This window comes from Alosa alosa, chromosome 1 (assembly GCF_017589495.1).
Source record: "Alosa alosa isolate M-15738 ecotype Scorff River chromosome 1, AALO_Geno_1.1, whole genome shotgun sequence".
NCBI lineage: Eukaryota > Metazoa > Chordata > Actinopteri > Clupeiformes > Clupeidae > Alosa > Alosa alosa.
Window position 1 is genome coordinate 4,726,424 of NC_063189.1, and position 15,413 is coordinate 4,741,836.

The following is a 15,413-nucleotide window of genomic DNA, read 5'->3' on the forward strand; positions in this document are numbered from 1 at the left end:
CAGTCTCAGTCTTAGCTAACTGTATTGTGCTGTGCTGTGCTGTGCTGTGCTGTGCTGTGCTGTGCTGTGCTGTGCTGTGTTGTGCTGTGTTGTGCTGTGTTGTATTGTGTTGTACTGTGCTGTGCTGTGTTGTGCTGTGCTGTGCTGTGCTGTGTTGTATTGTGTTGTATTGTGCTGTGTTGTATTGTATTGTGTTGTGCTGTGTTGTGCTGTACTGTGTTGTGCTGTGTTGTGCTGTGCTGTGCTGTGTTGTATTGTGCTGTGTTGTGCTGTGTTGTGCTGTACTGTGTTGTGTTGTATTGTGCTGTATTGTATTGTGTTGTGCTGTGCTGTGTTGTGTTGTGTTGTGCTGTGTTGTGCTGTGCTGTGCTGCAGAGGAATGTGGATGGGATTAGTGTGAGTTTACCGGCCGTCTCATCAGCACCAGTGCCTGGGGCTCCACCGATCCCTACTGCGCCCAACCCAACCCAGCCCAGCACAACACAATACAGCACAATACAACCTTTCTCTAACACAATACAATAAACCTAACACAGCCTGCAATACAACACAATACAGCACAATGTGGCACAATACAACACAATACAATATAGCAACAACCCAGCCCAGCCTAGCCCACTCTACCAAATCCTAAGATGGCTGCCTCTGTGGTGAGCGTGCCGTATCACTGCCATACTCTGTGCTGCGGATTCTGCCTGTTTCTGCTGTTTCTAAGGACTCGTCTCCCAAACTCTCGTTCGCCCTCACCCAAAAAACTGGAGCAATTTTTATCACTTCCCCTACACTCACTGTGTGTGTGTGTGCGTGTGTGTGTGTGCACGCAAATGTGTGCTGATGTGTGTGTGTGTGCTTAAATGTGTCTGTGTGTGTTTTTAAACGTGTATGTGTGTGTGTGTGTGTGTGTGTGTGTGTGTGTGTGTGTGTGTGTGTGTGTGTGTGTGTGAATTTATTTGTGTGTGTGTATGTGTGAGAGAGAGAGTACATTTGCATGTGTGTGTGTATGTGTGTGTGTGTGTGTGTGTGTGTGTGTGTGTGTGTGTGTGTGTATTTCTGTGAGTTGTGCCATCATGCTGCAGTCTTCACCAGCAGTAAGTGATGGGGTGGGGTGGGGTGGGTTGGGGCAGTTTTTGGCGATGGGGGGCTTAAGGGGTAGGAAAGGATGAGGATGGGGTGGGTGGGTGGTTGGGTAGTAGAACCTCCTCAGTCCCCCTCACTGCAGCACAGACACCACGCCAGTAGGTCACTGCAGCGGGATGGGCGGGGGAGAGGGGGAGAGGGGGGGCTGCGTCGCCAGCCCAAATGCACCCTGGGTAGATCACTTCGGATGGAGGCAGGAGGGAGGCGCAGAATGGGAGAGGCGAAAAAAAATGAGAAACCCCACCACCAGAGCCACCCCACCGCTGCTGTTCACTGGTGTGGATCTGAGTTCACCGGGTTCACATGGGAAGCTCAAGGCACGAGTGTGTGAGAGTGTGTAAAAGTGTGTGTGTGCAAGTGTGTGAATGTGAGCGTGTGTAAATATGAGCATGTTAGCATGAATGAGTGTGTGTGTATTAGTGTGCATGCAGGAGTTAGTTTATGAATGTGTGTGTGTGTGTGTGTGTGTGTGTGTGTGTGTGTGTGTGTGTGTGTATTAGTGTGCATCCAGGAGTTAGTTCATGAGTGTGTGTGTGTGTATTAGTGTGCATGCAGGAGTTAGTTTATGAGTGTGTGTGTGTGTGTGTATTAGTGTGCATGCAGTAGGGTTGGGCTTTTCAAACGGTGCCGGTGCCGAAATTTTGAAATTATTTAAATTAAAATGGTCTAAAGCATGAATTGCTTTTTTTATTATTGATAAGACAAATTTGAACATTAAATTCAACTGTTATATTCAATTTACTATCAATATCTCATTGCTCCTACGAATAATACATTTAAATGTTAAAACAGCTTGCCATGCATGCACACACAATGGTAGGCTAAAGCTCTGCTTGCTAGTGTACCCAGTGTAGGCAGTTTGCCATAAGCTATGTTACCACTTTCCATAAAACTGCCAGGTCATGGACAACAGCATTTGCAAGCAAGCTAATCTAACAGGGACTTTACTTTCCAGTTAATTCAGCGTTTTCCCAAATGCTTCAAGAAATGTCATGTCTTAACCCATAACACGCAATAGTTTTGAACATATTAGGCTACATGTCGGTGTTGAAGTGTTTAGATTCCCAGCGCTAGCCTAGTAGGCATTTTAACAGCAACTATGGCTATGCGCATGGCTATGTGCATGCAGGAGTTAGTTCATGTGAGTGTGTGTGTATTAGTGTGCATGCAGGAGTTAGTTCATGTGTGTGTGTGTGTGTGTGTGTGCATTCGTGTGCATGCAGGAGTTAGGTCATGAGTGTGTGTGTATTAGTGTGCATGCAGGAGTTAGTTCATGTGTGTGTGTGTGTGTATTAGTGTGCATGCAGGAGTTAGTTCATGAGTGTGTGTGTGTGTGTGTGTGTGTGTGTGTATTAGTGTGCATGCAGGAGTTAGTTTATGAGTGTGTGTGTGTGTATTAAATATAAAACAAAACTGAAGCGCTCTACACGCAGAGCATCAAAATAAAAGAAAGGTGTGCGCCACAATCTCTTCTGTTCTAGCCGGTTTCACTGATTATAGTGGAGAGTGTGTGTGTGTGTGTGTGTGCGTGTGTGAGTCCTGTGCAGGTGCGTTACCTGAGCAAACCTCCTGATAGTTGGCGTTGGGGGTGGAGCCGCCTGCGTAACCCACCTGGGTGGAGAACACGCCCTTAGTCTTCCAGAAGCGTCGCTCGGCTCCCCAGAAACAGCCCATCCCTGACCAATCAGACGCAAGGAAGGATGGAGCTCAGTGATGCTGCGTCACCACATGGAGTCATACACTGTATGACAGTACACACACACACACAAACACACACACACACACACAACACGCACACGCACGCACACACACACACACACACACACACACACACACACACACACTGTATGACTGTACACAGCACAACACACACACACACACACACAGAAACACACACACACACACACACCTGGCGCTGCCCGCGACGCATCGCACACACACACACACACACACACACACACACACACACACACACACACACACACTGTGTGACTGTACACAGCACAACACGCACACGCGCACACACACACACACACACACACACACACGCTGCGACACACACACACACGCGCTGCCTTAAGCCTAAACGCGCACGCGACTGCCTTTTGCAGCGCTGTATGACTGTACACAGCACAACACGCACACACACGCACACACACACACACAGACAGATGCTCACACACAAGCAGAGGTTTAAACAATGAGTTTCCTCAAAAATGCACACGGTGTGCGCAGGCACGGACGCACACACACACACACACACCACACACACACACGTACGTGTTTGAGGCAGTGCGGAGCGGAATCTCACCAAACATGATCATCTCCATTCCCTGTGGGAAGGGCTCCACGGTGGGGTTTCCATTGGCTGCATGCGTCGCTACGGAGACAGAGACACACAACGCCAAAAACAATTAGAAGTGTGTGTGTATGTGTAATAGACAATTCATGCATATCTGTGTGTGTTTGTGTGTGTGTGTGTGTGTGTGTGTGTGTGTGTGTGTGTGTGTGTGTGTGTGTGTGTGTGTGTGAGAGAGAGAAAAGGAGGAGACGGTAACACACGGGGTGCAATTCCAAAGTGTGTTAAATCCCCTACAAGCAGTAAGCTTCTATTTGGCTCTGCCCAGGTAACTGAGTCTGTGTATGCATATAGTGTGTGTGTGTGTGTTCAGTTCAACGTCAGCCTGTCAGAACAGCCTCCGGCTCCTCAGCCGATGGTCACGTTCCGCCGCAACATCCGGAACCTGTCTCCTGCCTCCTCCTCCATCCAGCCTTACTGCAGATACCCTCGCCTCATTTTTTTACAAACAAAGTGGCGGCAATCAGCAGTCAATTCTCTACATGCCCACTCCAGCATCTGACTCAGATACCGCCTCCTACAACCTCTAGGGACTACTGGAACATCTTTTTTCAGCATTCACGCCTCTCCGAGAGTGAAGTGTCCAGACTCCTGACATGCAGCCGTCCTACCACATGCTGGGACCCTATACCTCTGAGCCTACTTCAGTCCATCAGCCCGACCATCGCCCAGCTATCACACATGTGATCAATGCCTCGCTAACCTCCGGCACATTTCCAACAGCGTTCAAAATGGCCGGGTAACACCCGTTACTTAAGAAAGCTCTCAACCCTGCTCAAGTCGAGAACTACCGCCCTGTCTCACTACTGCCTTTCCCATCCAAAGGCATTGAACAGGCAGTCTCCAAACAGGTCTCTGACTTCCTTTCACAGAACAACCTTCTGGATCCAAATCAGTCTGGGTTCAAAAAGCGGCCACTCTACCGAAACTTGGCTCTGCTGTCTGTAACAGAAGCCTTAAAAGAAGCCAGGGGCGACCGCTCGGTCATCAGTACTCATTCTGCTTGACTTATCGGCTGCCTTTGACACGGTTAATCACCGTGATCCTTCTCTCTATACTGGACATGGGGAATCTCGGTTCTGCTCTCTCCTGGTTTGAATCCTACCTCACAGGGCTGGTTTAGCGTTATCATGGCTTGGTCAGCTATCCGCACCTCACCATCTAACCACAGGGGTCCCCAGGGCTCAGTGCTGGGCCCCTCCTCTTTACTATCTACACCACCTCCTTGGGACAGATTATCCGTTCGCACGGCTTCTCATACCACTGCTATGCAGACGACACACAGCTCTATCTGTCCTTTCCACCTGACGACCCCTGGTTTCAGCCACGGATCTCGGATTGCCTTTCAGACATAGCTACATGGATGAAGGCACACCACCCTCAGCTGAACCTCTCAAAGACTGAACTGCTGGTCATCCCAGCTAAACCTACCATACACCACGACATCAACATCAAATTTGACTCCCTGTCTGTTTCACCGACCAGGACTGCAAGAAATCTAGGAGTTGTTCTTGACAACCAACTAAACTTCTCGGATCATGTTGCCTCAGTCGCCCGGGCATGCCGTTTTGCACTCTACAACATAACGGAAAATCAGGACTTACTTGACTCAAGATGCTACCCAACTTCTGGTTCAGGCAATAGTCATCTCTCCACGACTTCGACTACTGCAATGCCCTCCTGACAGGTCTCCCAGCCTGCAGTGAAACCACTTCAGATGATCCAGAGCAGCGGCCAGCCTGGTCTACAACCAACCCAAAGGGGCACATGTTACCCGCTGCTCATCCAGCTACACTGGCTACCTATGGCGGCCCGCATCAAATTCAAGTCTCTAACGCTTGCCTACAAAGTAGTCTCAGTGTTAGTGTTAGTGGTGGTGTTAGTGTTGGTGGTGGTGGTGGTGTTAGTGTTGGTGGTGGTGTTAGTGTTGGTGGTGTTAGTGTTAGTGGTGGTGGTGGTGGTGTTAGTGTTAGTGGTGGTGTTAGTGTTAGTGGTGGTGGTGTTAGTGTTAGTGGTGGTGGTGTTAGTGTTAGTTTTAGTGGTGGTGGTGTTAGTGTTAGTGGTCTTGGTGTTAGTGTTAGTGTTAGTGGTGGTGTTAGTGTTAGTGGTGGTGGTGGTGGTGGTGTTAGTGTTAGTGGTGGTGGTGTTAGTGTTAGTGTTAGTGGTGGTGGTGTTAGTGTTAGTGGTGGTGGTGTTAGTGTTAGTTTTAGTTTTAGTGGTGGTGGTGTTAGTGTTAGTGGTGGTGGTGTTAGTGTTAGTGGTAGTGGTGGTGGTGTTAGTGTTAGTGGTGGTGGTGTTAGTGTTAGTGTTAGTGGTGGTGTTAGTGTTAGTGGTGGTGGTGGTACTGGTGGTGGTGGTGGTGTTGATGTTGGTGGTGTTGGAGCAGGCGCTGTGTCAGGAGACACCTTACTTGCGTTAAGCCCCCACACTCTAACCGCCCCCCAGAGGATGACGAGCACACATCAATCATCTACCCACAATCCCCTGTGCCATCTGGGACTGGGAACGCGGCGGCGCACAGCGCAAAGGGTCGACTTGGCCGTGGCGCACACGAACCCTGTGACCCGCTGATTTGGTCGCCGATCGAGGCGTGATCGCCGGGTCGAGGCGTGCATTTACTCTCTCTCTCTCTCTGTCTCTTCTTTTCTCTCTCTCTCTCTCTCTCTCTCTCTCTCACTCCCTCTCTCTGTCATGCGGCCTTGCTAGCACCAAACTGTGCCAAATTGGAATTACAAGGCTAAAAAGGAAAGAGAGAGCTCCACAGATGTGGTGGTGGGATTAGGCCTAAGAAGACTGAGGTGATTTACTGGCTAAAGCTCCACTGGTTAAGGCCTAGCGCTGTACACAGCACATTAATATTAGTGTGTGGATAAAGACACCATACACGCAAACATGCGTGCAAACACACACACACACACACACACACACCAAACACACACACACACACACACACACACACACACACACACACTAACACACACACACACAAGGCTAACAGTATGGCAGACTTGCATTCAGTTTCTAATCTCCTAAACTCAGATTGACTGTGAAATCGAGCTAAATGCTGAGAAAGTATAAATGAACCGTCGGTCAGTCTGGCAAATGAAGAGTGGCCACTTGTCTACACACACACACACACACACGCACACACACAGAGCTAAGGACGAAGAGTGGCCACTTGTCTTCACTGGGGCAACGCGAACGTAAACAAATGTTCGGACAGAAACAAACTCAGTGGATGGAAGGTCTGAGGGGCACCAGATACCCCCGATGGCTGCCATGCATGGAAAACACACACACACACACACACACACACACACACACACACACACACACACACACACACACATTTGCTGGCACGTGCCAGCTAAGGATATCAGGACAGAAATCACAGCAAGGAGAAACAAACTGACAAACACACAAACACACACACACACACACACACAGACACACACACTTTCACACACACGCACGTACACATACAGCATCCTGGGCACCTCACACCCTGTGCCAGCTCACTCCATGTCCGAGCGCACCAGCTGGCACTGGGGTTGGCATGGCGTTGGGACGGCGTTGGCACGGCACTTTGTGGCATGTGCCAATGCAACTTTTTCCTTCTCTTGTTTCGAGACGATTACAATCACAAAGGAAAAAGTTAATGAAACACAGAGACAGAGTGGAAGGGGCAGAGTGTGTTTATGTGTGTGTGTGTGTGTGTGTGTGTGTGTGTGTGTGTGTGTGTTTTATGTGTGTGTGTGTGTGTGTGTGTGTGTGTGTGTGTGTGTGTGTGTGTGTGTGTGTGTGTGTGTGTGTGTTTATGTGTGAGTGTGTGTGTGTGTGTGTGTTTATGTGTGTGTGTGTGTGTGTGTGTGTGTGTGTGTGCGTGTGTGCGATAAGCAACAGATGACGGAAGCAAAGGAACAGAGCGGCTCGTTTGGTGCTCACACGGCGATGCCTTTGGGCGGCAGATGAACTCTCCATCAGCCCATCCAAAAAAGCGAGAGGAGGAGAGGAAACACAAACAAACGGAGAGAAGGAAAGAGGGAGGAGAGAGGAGAGTGAGAGAGGAGAGTGGGAGCGAGAATGAAAGAAAAGAGGGAGGAGGAGAGAGGAGAGGAGAGAGGGAGAGAGAGAGAACGAAGGGAAAAATAATTCTGTCCAAGAACACGCCGACACATCACAGCATAAACAGAAACCAGATCCATGCCAACCTGCTGGATCCAACCTGCTCTCTCTCTCTCTCCCTCCCTCCTTCTCTCGCTCTCTCTCTCCCTCTTGATCGCTCTCTCTCTCTCTTATTCATTCTTTATCTCTCTCATTCTCTCTCGCTCACTCACTCTCTTTGTCTCCCATCATGCACATACACACACACACACACACACACACACACACACACACTTGCCGACCTCTACTGTGGGTATGTCCCCTGCTGAGTGGGAGTGTGAGCGCGATTGCTGGCGTTGGTCCAGACCGTGCCAGGCTGGCGTTGTCCTTTCAGCCCACTCTTCCCCTGCCAGGCTGCGCCACCCTCGTCAACACACACCTTACAAACCGCTCCGCCAGAACGCGCCGCCGCTGAATGACCACACAAATAAAGGAAGGGGAGGACGAGAGGAGGAGTGACCGCGTCCAACTAACTGAGGAAGGAAAAGAACAAAAGTGCGGGAAAATAAAGAACGGGTCGGATTTTTCTTCTGTTTTTTGTTGTGTTCGTTTTCTTTCTCGGGCTGCAAGTTCGGCGCTACAAAAAGGCGTGAGTGTGTGTCGCTCCGTGCCGTCTGGGCTTTGTGCCGTCCCAGTGGAGGAGGGAGGACGAGAAGCAGGCAAGTATCCACATTCAAAACACCTTTTGTTGGCTTCGTTTCTGAAGCATAAAGGGACCACAACCGACCTGCCCAACTCTAGCACACAGCTGCCCCAAACAGCCTGCAAATGACCAGCTCCCGCCACTGGTCCCGCCGCGGCTTGCGCTTTGTCTATACGCTATTTCCTGGATCGGGTTTTGGCAGCGGAGCGACAGCTTCTGTGTTGGCTCCGAACAGGTCCCGCTCATCGCTGGGCGTCCGCCATCTTGCTTTCTGGCTGTTCTCGGCCACCTGTGCGGAGTCCTTCTGGGGCGGGCGTCGGAGCCAGGTCCTGCAGATGCCCACCTGAGTGGCACCTGTGCGGGCAGGTTCAGCACCACTCCTCCCTCTGCGCTGCCAGCACCCACTGCCAGGGGCTGACCAATCAACACGGGCGGTCAAGGAAAGGTATCACAGCAAAGGATCATGGGAAAAAAGGAATCTGGTGCCTTGAAACTGGGGGCCAGCAGAGGTGGTGGTGGTGGGTACACTTGGATTACTGCTGCACACCTGGAGACTGAACACGGATCAATGTGTGTGTCTGTTTCGACACAAAACCCTGTTTTGTTTTTCTTTATTTGAAAATGATTTTGATATTGTGGACTATATAAGGATTCTAGAATGCCATGTTGATGCCCGTCCTGCGGCTATGCCACATCAGACATGTAGGTTTAATACCTGGAGTCATTCATTTAACAGGGCCACCAAAAGAGCATTAGATTTGATAAAGATATTATCACGTCGTTTTGCTGGACAACAAATTACAACTAAAGTGTAAACAAACAAACTAGCAGAAACAACTCTGATGTCTGAGGTCTGGAGCACCAGCTTTAGCAGCAATGGCAAGTGGCTAAAGGATGTAAGATCCAGTGGGAGCCAAAATAAACACAGAGAACAACTGGTCACCCAAGGGCAAGCAAGGTCGTATGAAGGTTGTTCCTCCACCAAGAGGAAAATGAAGAACCGAGTATGTTCCCTGCGCCTTCTATTCAGCACGGGAGCCAGGCACCTAGTTCTGGTTACCATGGAGAGGACACACGCCAGCCAGCCAGTCTCTCCCGTTCCTCCACGGTTACAGTAACCAAAACGGAGCTAACTGTTCTTCCACGGTTACAGTAACTAAGACAGAGCTAACTGAAGAATTCTAAGCAGTGACACCTACAGGCCTCTCTCACAAAGCCTGCTTAGTGGATCTGTGTGTGTGGAAGTACTAATGAATAAGCCTGCATAGTGTATTTGAGTGTGTGGAAGTACTAATGAATAAGCCTGCATAGTCTATTTGTGTGGAAGTGAGGGCTTAAGAATGAGAGGGTTCATCTATAACATTGAGTAGAAGCAAGAGTGGATATGTATGGAGATATTTATAGCATTGAGTAGAAGCAAGAGTGGATATGTATGGAGATATTTATAGCATTGAGTAGAAGCAAGAGTGGATATGTATGGAGATATTTATAGCATTGAGTAGAAGAGTGCATATATATGGAGATATCTATAGCATTGAGTAGAAGAGTGTATATGTATGGAGATATCTATAGGGTCATTCCACGTCAATTCAACCAGGGCCCACGCACTTAGGTCTCAAAAAATTCTGAAAAAATTACCAGGTGTACCTATGTTACCTAGGAGACACACTGTAAAATTACTCTTATGTAAGATCAATACTTTCCAAGATACAGACAGTTTTACAGGGGGAGGGGGTGTCGATTTTGTTCGGCCTCTTTTTTTTGTCAAAGTTCACAAGCCCACAGCGCAAGAACTAAACCATGTAGGAGGCTCACATTTTGCATGCTGGTACATAAATAGGAATAGTATGTAGTAAAATCGTCACGTTTGGTCTGGATAATCCTGCATGGTCATAGCTGTCCCTCAAAGTTGATACAAATTTTATTGGAGTTTCTGGCTGGGCTCTGTTTAAGCCTTCAGAAGACATATTTGTACTCAACACAGGCTCTTGATTTATTTTCCTTACTGAGATAAGTAGAAACACTCTCACAAAAAACAATGAACAGAAAATAAATCATTTCAGGGTCTGAACAGCAGACCTTACAAGTCTAAAAAATCATTTTGGTTCTCATTTTCAGAGCATATAAAACATATTGATGTCAATGGGGCATTTTGCCCATGTTCAGGGTGGAAAATAAAAAATAAAGATTTGCATAAGACAAGTCAAATTGGTGTTTTCAAAAAGAAGGGATCATGGAGAATAAAAAAAAACCTATTTAAAAAATCTTTGTATATTCCCACAGGGTGTTTGGGTGCTCTGAAAATGATAAACAAAATGATTTTTTCAGACTTGTGAGGTCTGCTGTTCAGACCCCTGAAGGGATTTATTTTTCTGTTCATTGTTTTTTTTTGAGAGTGTTTCTACTTATCTCAGTAAGAAAAATAAATCAAAGAGCCTATGTTGAGTAAAAATATGTCTTCTGAAGGTTTAAACAGAGCCCAGCCAAAAACTCCATTAAAATTTGTATCAACTTTGAGGGACAGCTATAACCATGCAGGATTATACAGACCAAACGTGACGATTTTGCTACATACTATTCCTATTTATGTACCAGCATGCACAGTTTGAGCCTCCTACATGGTTTAGTTCTTGCGCTGTGGGCTTGTGAACTTTGACAAAAAAAAGAGGCTGAGCAAAATCGACACCCTCCCCTATAAAACTGGCTGTATCTTGGAAAGTATTGATCTTACATAAAATTTTACAGTGTGTCTCTAGGCAACATAGGTACACCTGGTAATATTTTTCAGGGAATTTTTTAACCTAGTCGTGGGCCCTGGTTGAACTGACGTGGAATGACCCTATAGCATTGAGCAGTATGGAGATATCTATAGCATTGAGCAGAAGTAAGAGTGGATATGTATGGAGATATCTATAGCATTGAGCAGTATGGAGATATCTATAGCATTGAGCAGAAGTAAGAGTGGATATGTATGGAGATATCTATAGCATTGAGCAGAAGTAAGAGTGGATATGTATGGAGATATCTATAGCATTGAGCAGTATGGAGATATCTATAGCATTGAGCAGAAGTAAGAGTGGATATGTATGGAGATATCTATAGCATTGAGCAGTATGGAGATATCTATAGAGTAGAAGAGTGCATATGTATGGAGATATCTATAGCATTGAGAAGAAGAGTGCATATGTATGGAGATATGGGCAGGGCTACTGCAGAGATGGGCAGGGCTACTGCAGAGGAAGCACAGGCCGGTCATGTGGCCTTATCGAGGTTCAAAGTATCTTTATTGTCCCTAAGGGGCAATCTGGGGACAGCCAGCAGAGAGAACACATTCATAAAGAGACTCAAATACAACATGAAGGCTCTTGAAACAGTAAACATGAACACAACATAAAAACCATTAAAAAAAATAAGAACATAATAAATGGTACTCATGTGAGAGTGTTTAAAAAGCTAGTGACAGTAAGTATAAAATAGTTCTTGTATCTATTTGTCTTACATATCTTGGACACAAAGCTATCAACATTATCAGTGAATAAGCATGTATATCATGCAGTTGGCCAGTGGTTGAGTTTCCTGAATGTCCACAGCAGTAAGTATGCCATCATCCTGCTTTGAGGATAAGCAGACCTGTTATGCCAGCCTGGCTTTTCTACAACTTCCCGAAGCAAATAGCACAAAATACTTGACCACTTCTACATCTTAGACTGAGGAAAAACAGCTATAGATACAGACGACAAGGGCCTTGCAGGAGGTTTGAGTTCTGTCAAGAACAGCCTCAGTATGACCTCTGACCCCAGAGAACTCATTCTATGGTTGCCGTGGCGGCCCATGCAGTGTCCCCGAGCTGGCACGCCAGACGGCGCGGGAATTTATGAGAAAGGCGGAGCTGTCAAGCGCATAATACACAGATGGGGCTCTGGACATGGGGCACTACAACGACAGGAGAGGAGAGGAGAGGAGAGGAGAGGAGAGGAGGTGGAGGAGGAGGAGAGAGGAGGAGAGGAGAGAGGTGGAGGAGTGGGAGAGGAAGAGAGAGGAGGAGGGGGAGGAGAGGATAGGAGGGGAGGAGGAGGAGGAGAGGAGAAGATGAGGAGAGAAGAGGATGGACATAGGACACGACAATGACAGAAGAGGAGGAAGAGGAGGAGAGGAGAGGACACACACACACACACATAGTGGAGGGACAGTAACACACACACACGCGCACACACACACACACACACACACACACACACACACACACACACACACACACAGTGGAGGGCCCCCGCAACACACAAACAAAGGTTTACAAAACAGGGCCAACAAGCAAACAAACAAACAACAGAGAGACGTTGACATGATGTCCATGAGCCGACACTTCAGCCAGGCAGGGTACAACACAAGCACAACTCAGCCAGGGAACGTAAGCACAAGTCAGTCCTGAGGAGAAACACTGAGAGGAAAGCTCTAGAAAGGCCTTCTTCAGTGTCACCAGCCCCCATCCTGTTAAAGGAGAACTCTGATCATTTTTCCCAAAGATCTCTATTTCTCAAGGTCACCAAGTACTGTTGGTAAGAAGAAAAAAAAAACCAAAACAACCGGTTCTACCTAGCTGAAACGGTTCTACCTAGCTGAAACGGTTCTACCTACCTGAAACAGTTCTACCTAGCTGAAACCTAGCTGAAACGGTTCTACCTACCTGAAACAGTTCTACCTAGCTGAAACCTAGCTGAAACCTAGCTGAAACGGTTCTACCTAGCTGAAACGGTTCTACCTAGCTGAAACGGTTCTACCTAGCTGAAACCTAGCTGAAACGGTTCTACCTAGCTGAAACCTAGCTGAAACGGTTCTACCTAGCTGAAACGGTTCTACCTAGCTGAAACGGTTCTACCTAGCTGAAACGGTTCTACACGGTTCTACCTAGCTGAAACGGTTCTACCTAGCTGAAACGGTTCTACCTAGCTGAAACGGTTTTACCTAGCTGAAACGGTTCTACCTAGCTTGAGCTGCCAGGCAGCTACTGTGCTACATTCTGGGGGCATGTTCATGTTTACAAACAGATAGTTTGGTTATTTTCGTGTCACGCAAAGAAAGAGTTTAACAAGAAATCCAGAGGGGGGTGGGGGCAGAGTAGACAGCTTTAGAGTGAGGAGGCGAGCTAGAAACCAGCCTCAAACTAGAGAGAATAAAGAGAGAGAGACAGAGAGAGAGAGAGAGCATAAAGCATAAAGAAAAAGAATTACAGTCCTAAAGCGCGTGGGCCTGAAGAAGGCTTTGATATAAACGCTGAGTATAGTTTTGAGCTTGTGGAGGACACTCTTCCCATAATGCCTACTAATTCCTCAAACAGACATCTTCAGCAGAGGCCTGGCCAGCAGAGCTCACAAACAAGCAAATGAGAGGAGAGTTTCAACTGCACTCACAATCCACCACAGAGGTCAACCACAATAGCTGCTCAGCATGCATGACAGAAGAGGTCAACCACAATAGCTGCTATTAGTGTACTTTCCTGCTCATGTTGTGTTTACGCCACAGTCACATGATTTAACTTATAAAGCCAGAGCTCCATGTTGTGTTTACGCCACAGTCACATGATTTAGCTTATAAATAAGTCCGGCTCCGTGTGTCACAGAGACAGGCCATGGCTGGCCACAAGAAGCTTGCTGAACCTGTTGTGCAGAAGGAAACTGCTACCAGTGGGCAGTGCACACTGATGAAATCTACTTTTGAGATGTCAACACATCCTGCCCCAGCAGCAGTGGTGGTTTACTAAATCCCATTTCTGGGGTGATAACATCACATGACTTAACAAGTTATCGGAACTTGTAGGTATGAATAAACCTTTTAACAAAAGGTAACATTTCACTCAAACATATTAATTATGTTTTATACCATTTCTCCTATTTTACACTGAGCAGTGCACTCAAATGTATTATGTCATATACCATTTGAAAGGGCAATTTCTCCTAATTACAATGGTGGCTATATTTTATTTCTGCCATGTAGGACGACCACCCAATAGGCCCCTAATAAGCCTTTTTGTGCCACAAGGGCATCGAGCATGAAGAATGAGAATGTCGAATGTCTGCAAATGGTTAAAGAAAGGCCGAGTTAAGATAAATGATTTATGTAATCCGTTACTTTCATATGACTATGTTTATGTTTGGATTACGAAATGTATACATTTTGACAGGGAGTCTAACAGTCGTGTCATGAAATTGTAATTGTATTATACAAAGACACGTTGTTATTATTGGCTGTTCAGTAACTTATGTTTACATTCATATGCAGGCATGTGGCCAGAGTTTGTAGGAGAAAAGCCGGGTTTTACCTGCCACGACCATTTTCTCCGGCCTGCCTTTCAAGCACTGCTCTTTCGTGGGTAACTCTGTCTTGTGCGCCATGCTACTGTTTACAAGAGACACGCAGAGCGCAAGATATGCGAGGGACGTTTGAGCTTCACTGAACATCAACAAACATGGCTTCCTTGTAGCCGTCCCCATCGCGCTGTCTACGCGCCGCGCTGCGTGGTGCAGCTTGGGAGGAGCGGGGGAACAGCAGCGAATCGCTGAGCGCATGAATATTCATCAAGCGCGAACGACGTCGCGGACTGAATATTAACTAGGCAGAGGTTAATATGACTTTGGCACAAAAGCCGACCGAGCAGTGTGTGCAGCAGAGAAATTAAATTAAAATAAATATCCACATTAAGATCGCCGTTCGGCATGTAAATTAACTTACACCCCCATTGGACCGGCTGAGCATTAGAGCAGTGTGTCTGTGTGGGTAGCGAGACAAGGTGCATTTCTTTGTTCATTTTTTTTTCAATGCAATGAATTAATGTTGGGAAAATGTCTGAGCTCGAAGCGAATTTACCCTATCTAAAATATTTATCTGGAATGCATGTAATTAATGCAAAAATAACAAAATAAATAATGAAATAAATCCAGTTCTTATAGGCTATGCATGTATTCTGACGGAAGGGGTTGGCTGTACTTTATGAAGACTTTGAATATTCAATTTAGTTCAATGTTGTTTATTTACATAGAACAATAACAATTACATCTTATCTCACAAAAATATATTTTTTTATTCTTCAGAGAATAGGCTAGGAGTGGCAAGGCC

The 15,413-nt window shown here is 46.9% G+C and overlaps 1 protein-coding gene across 2 annotated transcripts in view; it reads right to left on the bottom strand.

Moving 5' to 3' along the window:
- si:ch1073-358c10.1 (peptide methionine sulfoxide reductase MsrA 1) overlaps positions 1 to 14,817 on the bottom strand; it is a 57,323-nt gene extending 42,506 nt beyond the window's left edge. Inside the window, exons 1-3 of one of the 2 annotated variants that reach the window (XM_048244742.1) lie at positions 14,620 to 14,817; positions 3,449 to 3,517; positions 2,694 to 2,813 (exon numbers count right to left, since the gene is read on the bottom strand). In XM_048244742.1, the coding sequence (XP_048100699.1) occupies positions 2,694 to 2,813; positions 3,449 to 3,517; positions 14,620 to 14,791 (361 nt within the window). In that variant the 5' untranslated portion in view covers positions 14,792 to 14,817. Of the gene's footprint in view, positions 1 to 2,693; positions 2,814 to 3,448; positions 3,518 to 7,902; positions 8,296 to 14,619 lie in introns of those variants that run through there. The other variant, XM_048244750.1, reaches the window with a different exon arrangement.
- Between the last annotated feature and the right edge of the window lie 596 nt (positions 14,818 to 15,413).